Genomic DNA, 18911 nt, shown 5'->3' with positions numbered 1-18911 from the left:
CACTCAGCACATGCACACTGCCTCACAGCTTGTGTGTGCTGGTGGGGAGAAAATGACTAAGTCGACATGGCACTCCCCTCAGAGTGCCATGCCCACCTCACACTGCCTCTGGCATAGGTTAGTCACCCCTCAAGCAGGCCTTACAGCCCTAAGGCAGGGTGCACTGTACCACAGGTGAGGGCATATGTGCATGAGTACTATGCCCCTACAGTGTTTAAGCAAAACCTTAGACATTGTAAGTGCAGGGTAGCCATAAAGAGTATATAGTCTGGGAGTTTGCCAAACATGAATGCCACAGTTCCATAAAGGCTACACCGAAATCTGGTAAGTTTGGTATCAAACGTCTAAGCACAATACATGCACACTGATGCTGTGTGGAATTTATTGTAAAATGCACCCAGAGGGCATTTTAGAGATGCCCCCTGAATACCAGTCGGACTCTTAGTGCTAGGCTGACCAGTCTATGCCAGCCTGCCACAACCAGACGAGTTGCTGGCCACATGGGGAGAGTGGCTTTGTCACTCTATGGCCAAGAACAAAGCCTGTGCTGGGTGGAGGTGCTTCTCACCTCCCCCTGCAGGAAACCTAACCCCTGGGGGTGAGCCACAAAGGGTCATGCCTTTTGTTACAGCCCCCCCAGGGCATCCCAGCTAGTGGCGATGCCCGCCCCTCTGGCCACTGTCCACACTTTTGGCGGCAAGGCTGGAGGAGGTAATGAGAAAAACAAAGAGGAGTCACCCACCAGTCAGGAGCCCCTAAGGTGCCCTGAGCTGAGGTGACCCCTGCCTTTAGAAATCCTCCATCTTTGTTTTGGAGAATTCCCCCAATAGGAATAGGGATGTGCCCCCCTCTTCTCAGGGAGAAGGCACAAGGAGGGTGCAGCCACCCTTAAGGACAGTAGCCATTGGCTACTGCCCCCGACCTAAACACACCCCTAAATTCAGTATTTAGGGGGGACCCTGAACCCAGGAAAACAGATTCCTGCAACCTACACAAAGAAGGACTGCTGACCTGAAAGCCCTGCAGAGACGACGGAGTTAACAACTGATTTGGCCCCAGTCCTACCGGCCCGACTCCAGACTCAAAGAACATGCACAGCGACGCAGCCGACAGGGACCAGTGACCTCTGAAGCCTCAGAGGATTGCCCTGAACCCGAAGGACCAAGAAACTCCTGAGAACAGCAGCACTGTTCAAAAACAGCAACAACTTTGCAACTTTTTAGCAACTTCCAAAGAACTCACTCTTCCCGCTGGAAGCGTGAGACTTCACACTCTGCACCCGATGCCCCCGGCTCGAGCTCCAGAGAACCAACATTGCAGAGAGGACTCCCAGGTGACTGCAACCTCGTGAGCAACCTGAGACGACCCCCCTGCACCCCCACAGCGACGTATGCAGAGAGGATCCGCCCCCCCCCCCCAAATCCGCAACTGCCTGGAACAAAGAACCCGACGCCTAGACCAAGCACTGCACCCGCAGTCCCCAGGCCCAAGAAGCCCCCTGTGCCCTGCCTGCACTGCTAGAGTGACCCCCGGGTCCCTCAATTGACTTTGTTGAAAACCCAACGCCTGCTAAGCACACTGCACCCAGCAGCCCCTGTGTCACGGAGGGTGTGTTTTATGTGCCTACTTGTCCCCCCCACCCCTAGTGCTCTACAAAACACCCCTGGTCTGCCCTCTGAAGACGAAGGTACTTACCTGTTGACAGACTGGAATCAGAGCACTCCTGTACTTCATAGGCGCCTTTGTGTTTTGGGCCCTTCTTTGACCTCTGCACCTGACCCTGTGTTGCTGGTGCGGTGACTTTGGGGTTGCCTTGAACTCCCAACGGTGGGCTGCCTATGCCCTGGAAACTAAACTTGTAAGTGTCTTACTTACCTGAGAAACTAACCAATACTTACCTCCCCCAGGAACTATTGATTTTTGCACAAAGTGTCCACTTTTAAATTAGCTTATTGCCATTCAAACCTATACTGGGTATGTTATTGCTCTAATTCAAAGTTCCTTACTTACCTATGTGGAGTACCTTACATTTTATGTATTTACTTCAAATGTTGAATCTTGTGGTTCTAAAATAAATTAAGAAAATATATTTTTCTATAGAAAAACTATTGGCCTGGAGTAAGTTTTTGAGTGTGTGTTTCTCATTTATTGCCTGTGTGTGTACAACACATGCTTAACACTACCCTCTGATAAGCCTACTGCTCAACCACACTACCACAAAATAGAGCATTAGAATTATCTAATTTTGCCACTATCAACCTCTAAGGGGAACCCTTGGACTCTGTGCACACTATCTCTCACTTTGAGATAGTATATACAGAGCCAACTTCCTACATCTTCTCTTTGTGCTTTAAAATCTGAGCTATAGTGGGCTGTAGAGAGAGTAGAAGAGTTTAAGCTGCCACCTCATTGACTAATGTTTGGGTTTTTCTCAAATAAGTTAGATGTGCTACAAAACAAATGATGTTGTTTAAGGCCTACGGCCTTTTGAATACTGCTATTTCAATGTACTGGGGATTCCCAGCCTGATGAGAGGGAGTGATTCAAGCAAGTGAATATATAAAAGATACCAACACTGAAGAACTGGACTTACTCATTTGTATCACACTCTCACTTTCTACATAACACAGTCTGGAATTACACTGATGAGCTGCGCCTTACTATGCTCGTGTTCTTCAGGCTGTGATTCAGTCACCCAAAAAGACTGGTCAAAGCAATATAGGAACCTTCGACTCAAAGAGTCTAGTAACAGGTCCAGTGCACTTGCTTGACATATTTCAAGCAGGAAATTCAGCACCAAAGCACTGCTGGCCGTTGAAGCACGTACGCACCTATCCTGGATAGAGTGCTTTATCACTCCATCTCCATCAATCTAACTTTTGACCTAAGAACGCCAATAAAAGATAGATCCACTCTTGTTCAAATGTATCTGAAAATCCATCATGTCAACAGCAGTTGCATATTTACTAGAGGACATGCTCTCCCATCAATAGATCTCACAGACCCAATATATAGGGTGTTTCCTAAACAACTGGATCTTAATCTTGTTTGACTTGTTAGGCAGCCCTACCGTTTTACAGACCTTGCATGATGTGTTCATTAGAACAGTATAATGCAGCATTTACGACTCTTCTCTCAAAAATAAATACCAACAACTGCTGAAACATTAAAGTACCTTATTATGCAAAACATACCCTGCCTCAGACAGCTCACAGAAAGAGCCCTAACATTATTAAAGGTATAAAAATTAAGTACTGAAATATTGGTGCATGGACATGTTGAGTAAGGACATGACCGTCTCTCGAGGCAGAGCAGTTTCTTTGTCAGTGGCCTTAGGGCACCACGCCTGGCTGAGAACAACTAGGTTAGGGGATGTTCAAGCCTTACTTATGTACATGCCCTTTGATGGCTCCCGTCTATTAAGCGACAAGGTAGTCTCAGTGCTGGCACGCTTCAAGGAGAGCAGAGCTACAGCCAGGAACGTGTGTCTTTCCATGGCCACCCGCCAAGCTGTGTCTGCCTGTCGCACCTTGCTATAATCTTACTTATAATGTGGTATATGTATAATAGCAACCCAGGCCACCCAGAGGTGGCATATAACAACTTAACTTGGCACTTAGTTCACTATTTGCATGTTGCCAGGGAGAGGTGAAGCGTGAATGTTTATAAACTCATGTTTGTAAGCTATCACTTAAAAAAAAAAAAAACTTCTCCATGCACTAACATAATCTGATGTGCCAAGGCAAAACACTTCTGCTTTTTAATGAAATAAACTTTTTGAATTTTGGAAAGACTATCATATTGTTACATGTTTGCCAGCAAGATGTCTTTAACAGTGAAAGTGTTCCTAACAATAAGTAGTACAGGCACCTTAGCTACTTCCTTTCTTTAACTTCAGTTAAATAAATGCTTGGAAGTGTTTTTAACATCTTTCTGATTGTTAGTGCGGAGTTGAGTAAACAGCAGCCCAGTGCTGCTAATCACCAGAGGGCCGCATGTAAAGATCAGGAGGGCTGCATGCTGCTCTCAGGCTGTACTTTGAGTATCACTGTTCAGAATACTACTTTTGTGGTCCATGTTTAAAATCTGAAGAGGTGGCTGCAAGCGCTGTACCTCACGTACGAGGTGAGGTAGACACATGAGCTATGGTGGCCCCCAAAGGGAGTAGAACAGCTTACGTCACCACCCCATTGTGTTCTTTCAAATGAGGAGGGTGTGCTATTAAATAAAAGATGATGTTCTTTCAGGACACATTAACTGCTATTTTAATGTACTGGCGATTCCCAGCCTAATGAAGGGTAAAGATTCAATAATGTGAATATATAAAAGATCCAACAATGGAGAACTAAAGTTGAGATTTGTAGCAATATGTATCTTTGGCTTGAGGAAATGTTGCACTGGAGAAGTAGAGATTTGCAGCTGAGAATATAAATCGAGTTTCTTCCCCCTGCTCGTGGGGGTGGTTGTTTAGGATTCTCTTTCAAAGCATGGTTGGGTGGTTTCATGTATCTACATAATTCTTGGTAAGCAATGTTTTTGCTGTAAACACTATGTTTAGGAGGATGCTTATGGAGGTAGTTCAGTGTTTGGGTAGCAGATGTGCAGACTTTCAGTTTAGCATTTTGTTAAGGGGTCTAGAACAAGTATCCAATTTACAAAGATGGGGGGCATGGTGTGTGTGTGTACAAGAGAGAAAGTAGAAGAGGATGGGGCTAGAAGGCACTCCTTTGTTACACTTGGTTGGATGGGTTTTAGTGGTTGGTAGTTGGGGCGCAAGTCATGAATCATGCAGTCTGTGATCTGATTGTCATAGGAATGACTGTGGCATAGGGATGTAAGACTAGGTTACAGAAAGGGGTTTGTGTGCTTGAATGGTCACAATGTACGAGATCAATCATTAAATAACTTTGTTGAGAAGTTTTGTATTCATTCCTACCCAGAGATATTTCCATAGAAGTGGCAGCACTATGCTCAACACAATCAAGACATGGGTGAGCAAACATGTTTGCATGGGAGATCTGAGGTAACCATAGGGGTGAATGAAATACAGTGAAACCTACCAGCAGCTTTTTGAAATGCATCTATAGTATTGTCCACCCCTTTCAGAGTGGATCGATCCTGGCGTGCTGCAATTTGAGTGTAGAGAGCCCCGGTATTAAACAACACACTGCCCTTCTCAAAGGCTAGTGCACGCTGGCAAGCAGGTACTCCGGTCAGAGAATCGTACCTAGAACAAGAGATGAAGAGCATCAAAAGAAAGCACTTTTAATAGTAACATGAAATGAAATAATGAGCTCAAACCACTTGCAGACAGAAGAATTATACAATCCATAAAGGCAGTGGTACATGTTCACATTATGCCAGCAAATGCTGCTTTCACACCGTGGATATATTTACGGACCATCAAAAAAAAAAAACGAGCTGACATACAACACATGATCATCACAATCTCATAGCAAGAAGCAGCAAAGAACACTCACCAGTGAAAGAAAACAACCAGGCTTTTATTCAGAGGGAAGAACCTGTAGTCAAGGAAATAGAGCTGGTTGTAGTATTCCATCAGTAGCTCCAGCCCAGACTCATTCCGACTTGGTGTCCGCATTGCCTGCAGGGAACACCGCAGAAATGCAGTCACTTTCCAATGTTTAATAAGACATTAAAGTAATTGTTTCAAGATAACTGAAATTGGAAAATCCCTCTTCTTCGATAAAAGCATGAAGATAGAAAGCTAAAGCTTTAGGGAACAATGTAATACTCCTTAAGACACTGGTCAAGCAAAGCATCTCTGGTGGCTGGAACACAACTTCTGGCACTGCTGCTTATCTCTCTGAGTCTTGCTCACTGAGGTACAGGCCTAGTGGGAATTTGGTCCTCCGTCAACTGTTTACTCACAGTAAATGAACTATAACTTTAGCAGTGAGTGCGACAGAGCGAGCTCTGTGGGAAAAGATGCATACTGAGTGATGCTGTACACAAGTTCCAGCCCATCCAGGAAGACAGAAAAGGAAATCCCTTACAGACTCCCTTACTCATCCTATTTTCAAACTACAGAATGAAATAGGAGTCTGTGGATTTCACAGCATCAACAACTTCTCTACAGGACTCCCAACAGTGTAAGTACAGCGACAACAGTAAAGTGAACTAGAAATAGCACATTAAGAAGCAGCTGGGAGCAAAAGCAGGTTTGCATAACAGTTCCTCTACCCAGGTTCAGTATTATCGAGGGTATAAAAGTTAAGGTTGTAGGTATCACCTGTTGCGCCCTGTGTGAGGCAAGGTTAAATAGGCCTTGACAAAGCCAATAGGTTTTTCCTATGCAACACTGGCTTTGTCATGGTTTAAAGTAAAGGAAATAAAGCCCTAGGGCGGGCCTAGCACCGATCGCATTATAGTGCTTTTTTTTCTTTTACGCACACATGTGGTGCTGTGCAACATGTCAAAAAAGCATGGAGGGGCAAGCAACACAAGGGAAGTGTGTGGGGAAGGGAGGGAGCAGCAACAATGGACAGCGGGGGAAAGCAACTCGAGGGAGGTTCAGGGGAGGATGTAGGGAGCAGCAACAACAGACAGCAGGAGGTGACAATCAACACGAAGAAGGGGTGAGGGAGGAAGTCGGACTGCAGATACATGCACACTTGTGGAGTGCATGGCAAAAAAGAAAGGGAAAAAAAGTACCTGCAGGAGAGCGCGGACAGTGCAAAGGACACTGGCCAGACAGGAAGCTGTATTAGTCCATGCTCCACAGCAGGGACAAACACGGATGCCTTGGGAGGAAGACGGAGGCAAGCTGGACAAACTAACTAGCAAGAAGCAAGGAAATGAGTGATGTGGAAGCCAACCAATGGTAAGTAACAGTAAGTAAACTTAAAGCCCGTTTTAATCTTTTCTGTCATTCTATGTCTAGACATGTTTTCATACTACATAAGCATGTGTAAATCAGACGTGAGGGATGGATTAGTATACAAAATGAAGAAAGTAATAAAATCTAAGTACTTAAATAAACACATCTGGTACATACTGATTTTGTTCTACTGGTCCTATGTGAAGTGGAAAACAAATAAAAAATATCTTAAATAGGAAACACATGTGCCAGTACAAATGTGCACTTTTCCAAATTACACAGACTACATAGGTCCTACCACAGCTTTTCACCAGCCATTGCACTTCTTAAAAAGTACAGTAAGGAAAACTGCTGCAAGGGGCCGGTGAAGCAACACAATTTTATATCAATTACTTGGTCCAATGTTAATGGAGAATTTCTCCACTATAATCTATATCATTTAGTCTATTTATTTTAACGTTTTATGTTAGACTCGGGCATTGTTTCTTCTTTGATGTGCAAGCCACGATCCTGAAACTCCCTCACGTTCCCCATAGGTCAATTAAATTCAATTAGTTTACCTAAAGATTTGTAACAGGGTATAATAATCTTGCACAATTATCCTAGAGTCAAACTGCTACCCTAACAACCACATCTAAGGAAACATACAAATCTTTTGATTCATTCTCTTTCCTTCGCTATTATTCCAGCATTCATTCGTTTGGCAAATATTATTTTATTCATATTTCAATCACATTGGCAACAGTGGAGCCACCGGGCATCAAAAGGCAACTGTAATTGTGTGTGGCTTGTCGTGTAGTGGTGCTCACCTGCATAAGCATGCAAAGGCATTAATTAAATGATGAGGATCTGTCAGAGTCATAAGCCACAAATCACCAAAATCACAGGGCCTTTCCAGACAGAGTGCCTGCCGCCCCATGCCCGGGGCCATACACAAACACCCATGCAGGTACCCTCAGTTAGGCCCACTTAGCGGTTTCTGGTGGTGAACCCTTTACTCCAGCAGACACAGGCACCCAGGAAAGCCACACGTGCCCTTCTCTTCCACACCGCCACAATAACTACACAATATCACAGCCTGCTGCCTCCAAGATGTGCTACCGTGAAATTTTACTTTTGCTTCAACTGTCACATGTTTGTTTATTATTACAGGCTGTAAAGCACTGTGAGACCATAAGTTTTTTGAACAGCGTTAATATAAAACCAATCTATGAAATTTGGAACGCTTACGTTTCTCGACGTGACATGTAAGTGTGTATATTCTGGCCAACAAAACCTGAGCGTGCATGGGCAAAAACAGCAAATGAAACGCTCTCTGGAGATAATCAAACCCGGAACGTCAAAAAAACTGGGTAAAACGGTGACCTCTTTGCAATTTCCATTTGCACCGTGCCTGCAGGTGTACAATTATATGATCATAATTACAAATGATCAAGTTCTACAATACTATTTAGGAAGACTGCACCAGCAACTTTATTCTCATCAAAACGGTGCGCTTAGTAGCCAAGGGATGGGCTGAGAAGGCTTTAAAAGTGAACACGCCCTGGTTCAAAGCCCCTTCCCTGTGTGCCAGTAATGCTTACCTCTCACAGACAGCGGGGGGAAGGTGGGAAGGGCTTGGGGAGGAAGCGTACAGTGCTAGAGTGCATGGCAAACAGTAAATTAAAATAAGTACCAGGAACAGCGCTGATCGGGGAAGGAAACTGGCTGCAAACAGGAAGTTGTGATAGGTCCATGCCCCACTGCAGGGGTAGAAGCCAAAGGAAGAAAGCAGGAAGTTCTGCAAGCAGCAAGGAGGAAGCAGGAAGCGCGATCCGTAAGAAGCAAAGAAACAAGAGCAATGTGGGAGCCAACCAATGCTAAGTATTGGTAAGCAACGGGCCCTAAGCCAGTTTTGAAGCTTTTTTAAAATTAAGAATAGATTTCGCTGGCAGCACATGAGTGCTGTTCAGGCGAAACCTAAAAATGCCCACCTTGCCCCCAAATTACTACCCATCAGTGCTATGGTCTCTCCTACAAATTTTTCCTGCTACCCTCAGCTGTTTCCCTACCCATCAACTTGCTTGAATTCCACATTGGCTCATTGTACATATAAGCATTAGGTTTCTTATCACACTGGATGTCATCCTCTCAGTCACATGGTGCCTTGTAGAGCAACATTGGTTTGGAGAATGATTTCGGCTAGAGAGACTGGTCAATGTAGCTTACCAGGGGTAGAATTAGTCTCTGGTGGCCTTGCGTAACACATTATTAGACTTTAAAACAGGCATTGCAAGTGGGGCCATGCAACACTGCTCTTTCATAAGGCTTCGCAAATTCCAAGGGGTGTCCACTTATCTGAAAACTCATACTGAGCAGCATCTGAACCTTAAGAACTGTGAAATTCCTGGCCTGTTGCAGAAACCTGTGATTTCGTGTAACAGGCATAGGCTACAGTTGCTTCTCATATGCCCTCAACATAGCAGTAATTTACGGCAATGAATTTAAAAACCATGTTCTGTATAGCTCAATAGGGCTAAATAGAGGATGAAAACCCAATAACCAGTATTGAAAGTTACAAATCAACAGACCTGCCGCAGATTCATGAAATCCTTGATTTCTTTCTCATAGAGAGAACCATCTTCACCAAAGTGCTCAGTGATCAAAGCCTGCAGAAAAGGAAAAGAAAACAAGCAGTTCTGTCGGTCTGACTCTAAACACTGAAGCAAATGTAGCAGATAAATTCAGGTACATGCAAACTCTAGCCGCGGCATGGTTTGTGAGCAGCTGCACACTCACAGTGGCTGCCATTGCCTGTCGAATCCCACCACCTTCCACAGAACCGTACAAGCCCCTCACAGAAACATTTTTGTCAGAAAACAACTTCTGTCTGCATTATTTTCAGGTTATGGTGGCTTCCTTTCATTTGTATTAGGACAGGTGTCCTAAGTTGAGAAACATAAGCAAAGGCTGCAGCTTTTATATAGATGTTGCGTAAGGTGAAAAAAAATAAAAATAAAAAAGGAACGGAATAAACCCAAGAGGGCTCGCTAAATAAATAGCAAAAAACCCAAACCACTACTAATACAACCAAAATATCAACTTGCGTTGTTGAAAGTGGAACATCTGCTCTCGAGACAATGTTTTCAAATGAAGGCAGATGATTCGGTTTGTGTGACCTTTCTTTTTTTTAACAGGTATACCACTTATCATTTATTATCAATTAGGCAGTACAGCTCTTGCCGGATGACTTTAGTTGCCTCTATGAGATGGGCTAGACACAGTCCTTTGTATGGTTTTCACTTGTGCTGCGTTTCCAGGAAGCTGTCTGGTTGAAACCATTTAGAACAAAGTCCAAAAATCTCCCTCGTCATTGTTTCATGGTTACTACCGGTCAGTAAAGGCAAATATTTTTTCAAAGGGGAGCTATACAGCATGTTGTCCCATAATTAGATATGGTCATGTACCTGCCTTAGGTGAGGTGCACACCAACAGCTCAGGCTACACAGACATTTTAACAGGTGCGAAAGCACTTCAGAAGTAGCCGGTCTTCCCAACAATTCATTACAGCAGATTAGGTCACTTGTATCAGTTTTACCTTTTTGCATCTCCAGTATTTCCAGTGCTATTTTAAGTTGCAGCTGGTGCTGACAAAGATCAGATATATCCTTGTACAGTGTTTCATTGTCAATGGCTGGCATGGCTGCCAGACAAAATTATTGATGGCTGCCTGAGCCAGTGGTATGCATTGTGCTCTGAAAGGGATCTGACATGGACAAGGAAACTGTGGTTAATAAGTGTTATCAATTAGCGCAGGTAAATAGGGCTGAGCGACTCAGCCTGGGCATCGAAGCATACCAAACACAAAGCTTCAAACTATATTCTTCATGGACACTACAGTCAGCAGGAAAGACTGGCAAACTATCTTCCAGGGTCTCAGAGAACAGAAAACAGAACTGAAAACCTCCAGGATGCCGAACCGATCCAAACATCTATCAATGAGTCCAATGACCAAAGATCCCACAAGCCAGAAGAGCTCATCATCGCCAGTTTAGCAGATGTAGCCAAGACAAGATCTAAACAAAGACAAGGAGAAGACGAAGGGAAAGCGAAACTAAAGAAGGGTTTCACCTTCTTTTCAGATAGGATATCTTTGGTGAATCTGACTCATCCTTTATAGAGCCAATGTGATTCCTGCCTGCACTGGATTCTGGCTAGACAAGGCCCGACTGAATGATGATTTTCGCACTGCTGCCACCAATAGGTTTTCCTGGTGCGAGCTGGGCACACCCTTGAGGGCTAATCTATGATGGATGAACTTCTGCTGAAGCTGCAGATGGTTGACCAGGACATCCTGCTCTTTTACAAAGAAAATGCCTGAGACAACTAATATCCTTTTTGTGGGACGCAATGAATGTAACTACTAGAGGTATACATCAAGGTACTAGTATAATAAAATAAAGCCACATACAGTATAGCTATGTCTCTCAAAAAAGTATCAAAGACACCTAAACAACCCATCTTGCATAAAAAACAGCTCACATCTTCACAAATATAAGGTAGTAGTGAGCAAAAGAGATCGATTCTGGGTGAAGTGTCCGTGGACATTAAGTAAGGCCACTTTCCTGAGGACTCACTACAAAGCAAAAAATGCAACCAAAGATTAAGAAAGCATTAGCAGGCCAGTGGAATATTGTGCTAATTTTTATTCTAAAAACTTTCGTGTCCTAATTGAGATTTATATCAATGTAAAACCACCATGGCAAAAATAACATGCACATAAAGCATGAATGTATCATTGCAAGAATCAGAAATTACGTGTGGTATGTATGCACTTCCCTGGTCAGTTTGAGTTCTCTATTCATCTTACAAACCTACTTGAAAAAAACACCGAATGGGTAACATCTTTCCATTTTCCAAGAATTCATGATGGGAGAAAAAGTGACAGACAACTCCTAAATATAACAACGAACCTGACTGTGAGAAATTACAGACCGATTTCCCTTGTGAAATGAATTAAAAAAAAATCTTAAGAATTTCCAGATCAGTCAACTCCTTAGTCCACCGCTTCCAAACCAGATGTATGAAAGCAAGCCTGTCCAGCAACAATACCAGATAACTATCACACATAAGCTCAGCGCCCACACGTCAGAGATGCCCTTGGCGGCCACTGCACCTAATGCTGAGAAGGAATGTGATATGCTACATTGGACAAATCTAGAAGTAGCTCGGAAACATTTAATCTGGTACCATGATTCATTAAAGCAGCATTAGCTCAATCTATCTCAAGTAAAGACGAATCAGAGTGTATGACCTATCCTCACATTACTTCACATTAACAAGGATGCACACTACACAATCCTCCTTTTCCTTCTGTCCTTCAAAACCCTCCCAATCTCCAGAATATCATGAGTAGTTTACTGTATTCAGTGTGGTGACTAATTCCTGCAACCTTGCTGCAGAAGCGATTAATAATCTTTTACTTCAGGCATGAAAAGATAAGTCCTAGTGCTTGTCTGCAATCTATCAGGAAGTTCCTTTACCAAGTTCCAATCATAATGAAAGCCACTGAATTCTTACTGCAATCGGAAAATTAATGGTCTCAAAAGGGAATCTGGTCCCCTGAAATACCTGTAGGTTCTTTTTGGCTGGAGTGTTAAGAAAACATTAAAACTAAAAGTAGTGGACCTTGGAAATACCTTCAAAGACAAATTCATCCCTCAAGAATTCTAACACCTTACTGGCCCTCGCAGATTTCACACATCTTGATGTGTTTCACTTAATTGTGCAATCCGCTCCAAGATGATCAATCTCACCAATAATTAAAATAAGTCCAAAGTTCCTACAGTGTATACCTTCACCTGCACCATGGCTCTTACAGAACATCTACTGGTGACATAGGGGCTTCTCTTTCCACCTTATTGTTGCCACTATTGGCAACAGCATACAATGTCTCACAGCACCTACTATTGATTTTATCTTAAGACATCACTACCATTCTGACAATTGCATTCAGATTATTTCACAAGTGTCCCTCATGTGCCAAATTTACAATATTCTCTTTAACACCAACAGAGAGAACCCACCAGTCATCCATGTGTAACCCCTCCTCCTGTACAATTATTCTCCAACAGAACAAAATCCTTTCTGAAAAACAGACGTTGTCCTCATAATGGGCCAACCCTGGACCGCAATCTTCCTCACACTATCTACTATCATGCAGTTAAGTCTGAACTCCTTTCACTACTTTCTTACATACCCACAAAATAGAACTGTCATCAATGATGCTTCGGCCTCCAATAGGCAGCTAACAAAGAGAGTTTTTAGCCCTGGCAATTAAAACACAGAGAAATGGAATTCCCGACACCTTTCATCCATCGAATAATCTAGGGTGTAGCTCTCACTCCCTTTACAGAACACATTCACTATAGGTCAGAGATCACTCCTGAAAACAAAAGGGATACTCCAAAGGAAAAACTTAAAAGGTTTTTTAAGCTCATGTGCAAGCCAACGTTACCAGCTCTACAGCCTGAGTAACTGCCTCTTGTACCCTCAGAGGTGCGGAGGTCAAACATCACCACCTTCTCCTCCCTATTCTCTACTTGAGCCAGCACAGTAACAAGACCTTTCCAAATAATATCTGTTGAGAATACCATTTCCCTGCACACACCAAAGTCGCAAAGCGTTGATATCTTCTCCATCAGCCTTTTTATAGCATCAAAGGGTCTTGACATTCTTAAGCTAAATTATATTTCTCATCCTTTTTCATTAATACTCTTAACGGATGCACAATGCTAGAGGAATTCTTGATTAACTGTAAATAATATTTGTGCATTTGTTCGCTGACCTTGGAAACAGGTCCCTTAACTACATACCCTTAACTACATTGTAACACATACCCTTACCAGACAGTGTGTCTAAAATATGGTACAATGCCTTTAAGGGGGCTGGCATTTTTCTCGGATTGTAAACGCACTCTTTTCCAGATTTCCCACACTCTTATCAACACCTTAACTTACCCCCTCTAGCAATACCTTGTACCACCATGTTATCCTGCAAGAACATCACTTGATTAACCTCCCCAAGAACTTTCCTCAACAAATCTAACAACATGCCACTGAAGACGTTCACCCAAATGGCAGCTTAACAAAATAATGTAGACACCAGCCCAAACAGCATCCTAACACAATAATATGCACCTAGGGGCATGTCAAACAGCATTAACGATCTAGACTCCTATTGAAACTACACTCACTGGTATACCAATAAAGAATCAATAACATGGAACATTTAGGTTTCCTCTAAAATTATCAATTTCTCTGAAATAGTGGTCGTCTGTCAAGCCAAATATTATTGCTAAGATCCCAGAGTTCCAAACGCATCTTGAAGACTTCACCTACTTCATTAAGAGTCAAAACCACCATCACGAGTCACTCAGAGACTTCCATCTCTTGAATTACCTGCTTAACCTTTATATCTCTATCTTCAAAGACTGCATTATCAAATTCGAGACCTTCCTCACTCTATGAACAACTATTTTTGCCAGTTTCTCAAGTGTGATCTTGTGCTCAAAGTCCTTAAGCAAACCCAGTCTCTCCTTAAATACCCTGGGAAGTTTTTGCACTATACCTTCATCTTCACACAACTGTGAGATCATCACATGCTCAGTTGCACTGGGATTAACATTATACCAAGATCCTGCTAACGTCTCAAGCCAAGCCGATTATACTTGTTTTGGCCAACAATCTCTCTTCTTTTAAAAAGGTATTTTCATGGGAGTAAAATCAATTAAATCAATTCTAGACCCTTCATACCTACAACGATTAATGTTTGGTTCTTCCCACACAATCTCATCACCTCCCAAAAACTTTTCCCAAGTATGACCTTAAGAAAGGGAATATAATGATCTTCACACTCACAGACTCTCTCACTTCATTTCACTAATTCTCATTCATTCTTACCCACTCATATACACACATTTACTCAGACCATCACTCATTCATGCTCATATAATTTACTCACAAACACGCTCAAATTCATACACTCAATTTCTCACACTTTCTCTAACATTTAAATGGTACAGCTACATGTCCTTTTTATGGTGTAATCTCTTTTTGGGCTTTAAACCACGCGCCCATGCCATGTCGTGGGCTTGCCTTTTAAAATCCGCCTGCTTTCATTTGTGAAAGGCATGCATACGTCATGTCTTTTCCCGTGTTTAGCCCACCTACACAGCACCGGTAAAATACCAAAAACATACGAGGCTCGATGTTTTCAGCCTGGAGTACGGACTACTTTATCTGTTTATTTTACACGCAGCGCGATCACACTGCATTTTACGCAGCGCGCTCGTGCTGCGTTTTTTTTTGCTTTACAACGCTAATAGCTCTATCTCGAACAAATGCGAGACCCGTTGCATTGAAAATGCTTGTTGTTTTTACTTAGCTTACTTTCTCTGCTGGTGACTCCTCCATAGCAGCAATAGGACAGGAATGCAGAGCCAGACATAGGAGCGAATAAGACATTATTCCTGTGCTGGAAATGAGAAGAGCAGCAGGACCAGGATTAACTAGAGGAATCCCCACCTTAGCCCTCTCCTAGCAAATGCTAGGGCTGGAAGCACAGTCCTATCAGGGGATTGGACAGGGCTTGAGATCCTCCACCTGTGCTCTTTGTGGACACTCATTCAGCACAAGGATACACTGATGTGCTCACTGACAGCCCCATGTCAGTAGATTGTTACTGTGCTGCTCGAGTCATGCTCAGTTTGCCTGCTAATTAAAATGCATTGTGCCTGTGTGAAGTGACCGTAGTTGAATTAAGCACTTCAGCCATGCGAGATCTAGACATCCAAGTCCATAGTTTCACGCTTTGCACTCTGAAGATAGCTCGTGACACTCCTCATCCTGTTACAAGAAGCCTGAAGAGGTCTGCATGCTGGCAGTGTTCATGGTAAAACAAAAGTTGTATTTTAATGACTACAAGTAAATTAAATCAATAGCAGTGCAAAATTCCTGTTATTTTCCAAGAATAAGAACTAAGAAATAGTTTCAACCTGGCTTAATACCTGATCCTTGATGGCTTCAAGTCACCAGTATACGCCTTGAACACCAACATTGTTCTGAAGGAACACATTGGAAAAATAAACAGACAGCCTGGTACCTGCTATCTATTCTAATATGAAATTGTTTCTTCCAGAAAACGACTTCAGAACTGCAGTCCGGCCACTGTACTCTAACATCTGGATGGTGGTAATTTCCTTTTCCACAGCCTCCAAGACATCACACTAGCACCCCTTAAGGGCATCCTACACGCCGCATAAAATCTCATCCAGGACTGGCAGAGATATTATCACATTAGTTTTTCATTCTGATTGAACTCCATTTGCTCCACTTGCTCACATGCACCAATTTCAAGACCAGACGCATTATTTCCAATGACCTGCACCTTGCTTTTCTTGCAGAAAGCCTCACCATCTTTGGTGGATCTCAACCAGGACAGCGTAAGGTTGCAAACTAAGAAAGTGTAAAAAAGAAAAAACAAGCCAGCAGGCTTTTTCCATCTATGCACCCAAGATATGAAATAAGAACCCAATGTCCACCAGGAAAGCCCAATGCAGCACCATTGTAGAATAGAGTTGAAGACTCATCTCTTTAAAGGGCACTACAGTGGCAATCCAAAAACCAGACACCGCTCCCATCAATTGCTGCCTGTACACTGGCTATGGCCCTGTGCAGTGCTCTGCTGCCTTTTTGGCTAGGTTTGGGTGATAGAAATAGCACGTACATACATTCAGAATAAGTCAACACTTTGCCACCCACTTTATTACAACTTTGTACAAGCTCCTTGGCTAGTTCATTTCCCTTACAGCTGTGATTTGCAACACAATCTTTCTCACACCATCTTGTGCCTCCTGCCACTTGCTCTCGCTCCGAGGTATTGTTCGTATTGCTTCGTGCTTCTATACACTGGAATGATCATGTCACATTTCGGCTATTATTCTCCTTAAAAAATGGCCACAGAATACCCTAAAGCAATTCAGCATACTGCTAAAGCTTGATAATCAGGTCATTTGCTGGCAATTTGTTTTGTTGCCTGGTAGTAATAGTTCAGGGATTAATGGTGAATTAAGCCTTTCCTCTGCCTACACTATGTGAATTAAGCCTTTCTCCAGCCTACACTGTCCTCATTACCATGTTAAGATCAGTATCAACCATATAATTCACAGTACATTGCGGTGGGTACCAAAAATCTCTAGATTCAGTGAGCAACATACAACACTGTAGTAGGCCACCACTCACCGAAGCAAAGAACCTCCAATAGGATATACAAGACAATAGGCAAGGATCTCCATCCAACGAGTAGAAACCAAACTACACATCGGATACATCTCTCTAGATCCAGTGAGCAACATACCACCTTGCAGTAGGCCACCACTCACCGAGGCAAAGAACATTCAACAGACAATACCCAACAATGGGCAAGTATCTCCATCCAACGAGTAGAAACCAAACAAACATGCACCACACATATCCTAACACACACATAGCACAAAGGCAAGACTAACACAGAGACAGCCAATAAGTGGGCGACAAAACGGTTTCTCTAAAACTCTATGACAGCGCTTGGTGTCAATACTTTTTTATAGGAGATGCAGTGAAGTTACCAAAATTCACTTGTCCACGACCATACACCTCCTTATGAAACAAGTATTTGTAATGCAAAGGGTGTTGCATTTGCTCGAGTTAGAGCGATTACCGTTGTAAATTCCAAATTGGACTTTTGTTGCAACTTAAATTGAAAATGAAAAGTGAAACAGTTGACATAAGTGAGCTGATTCAAAGTGACATGGCTGCCATGAGCATGAATGCGAAGAAGAGAAACAAAAAGAAAAGGTTCGCTCACAATTAAACATATCAGCAATCATGCAATTATCCATGTAACGGGGCGGTCCGCAAGGCAGTAACAAAACCTCCCCAAAGAGGGACAAAGGTAAAGCATAAGCATTTACCAATGATGACAAAGGATTTTATTTTTGAAAGGCAAGCCCACGAACGAGTGAAAGTGATGAGCGTGCGGTGGGCGTGGTTAAAAGCCCACCATACTTACAACAGGTCCAAGCGCTTGCACACTCGACCTAAAAACTATATAAAAAGTGTAACCACAGGGTTATACTACCGCCCAGGACACCCACCAACCCACAGCCTACTCCGAACACACTAGACTGCATCCTAGTGCAAACTACACACTGGCCTTTAGAAGCCCAGAGTCGTTCAGAAATGCACTTTACACACACACCCGCTCTACAAGGCCACACCACCTGCTACTGTGAAGAACACAAGTACAATTAACACATAAAATACGTCGCTCTTATAAATATTGTTGTTAATATGAACAGGCAGTCAAAGGGCAAGAAAAATGCATTCCCAGTCAGCTTCAGCTCAGGCTTTGTGGAAAGCTGGGCAGCTTCCAGCGACCTAACTGGCATTTGGCATCATACAACCTTAGTCAAAAAACATTTATTAAAGAAAATTAATTTAAGGAAAGACAGGAGTAAATTTCCCGATAATGCAGTAGTGGACAAACATGGTGAAAAGCAAACTGGTGGCAGAGTTGTTATTTCACAACTCCCTTCAATTATCAACCCTTCGCCCAGAACAAACATCTCTATTTGTCCAGATTGTTCCTGTTAATGAATCTAGTCTGCAAACTCCACACATTCCGAGCGCTCCCCAATGTAGTGTAATCACTCCGTGGGCAGCGCCGCCTTACTCGCCGGGCAGGGGTCAGGCTTCCTTGGAAACAACAGCAGAGCGGTGATGTATGGCTCGGGGACCACCAGAGCATGTGCTGCCCCAGGGATGCTTGCCGGCACCAGGCCGTATTAGCTTCTAGGAAAGAGCGGGTGGCATTATGGGATTTGTAGTTCGGATTTTTTCACTAGCAGGTTTACAAATTCAGACTACCTGGAGGTTTAAAGTATGACGTAGGGTCTCGGTCACACACATTCACACGGAGTGCTACAAACAATACACTGCAAGGTCCTACAGCGCGTAAAATGTCGTAAAGCGTCACATTTTATGAGGCTGAA

The 18911-nt window shown here is 43.1% G+C and overlaps 1 protein-coding gene across 3 annotated transcripts in view; it reads right to left on the bottom strand.

The window, feature by feature from the left end:
* The window catches only part of RHPN1 (rhophilin Rho GTPase binding protein 1), a 208822-nt gene that overhangs the window by 92260 nt on the left and 97651 nt on the right, over positions 1–18911 (bottom strand). For all 3 annotated transcript variants that reach the window (XM_069220879.1, XM_069220878.1, XM_069220877.1), the window contains 3 exons: positions 9412–9489; positions 5481–5605; positions 5061–5227 (listed from right to left, as the gene is read on the bottom strand). In XM_069220879.1, the coding sequence (XP_069076980.1) occupies positions 5061–5227; positions 5481–5605; positions 9412–9489 (370 nt within the window). The remainder of the gene's footprint in view (positions 1–5060; positions 5228–5480; positions 5606–9411; positions 9490–18911) is intronic.

The sequence above is a fragment of the Pleurodeles waltl genome, chromosome 2_2 (assembly GCF_031143425.1).
Source record: "Pleurodeles waltl isolate 20211129_DDA chromosome 2_2, aPleWal1.hap1.20221129, whole genome shotgun sequence".
NCBI classification, from domain to species: Eukaryota; Metazoa; Chordata; class Amphibia; order Caudata; family Salamandridae; genus Pleurodeles; species Pleurodeles waltl.
The sequence above is the reverse complement of the archived record's forward strand: the minus strand, read 5'-3'. Positions and strand labels throughout refer to the sequence as shown.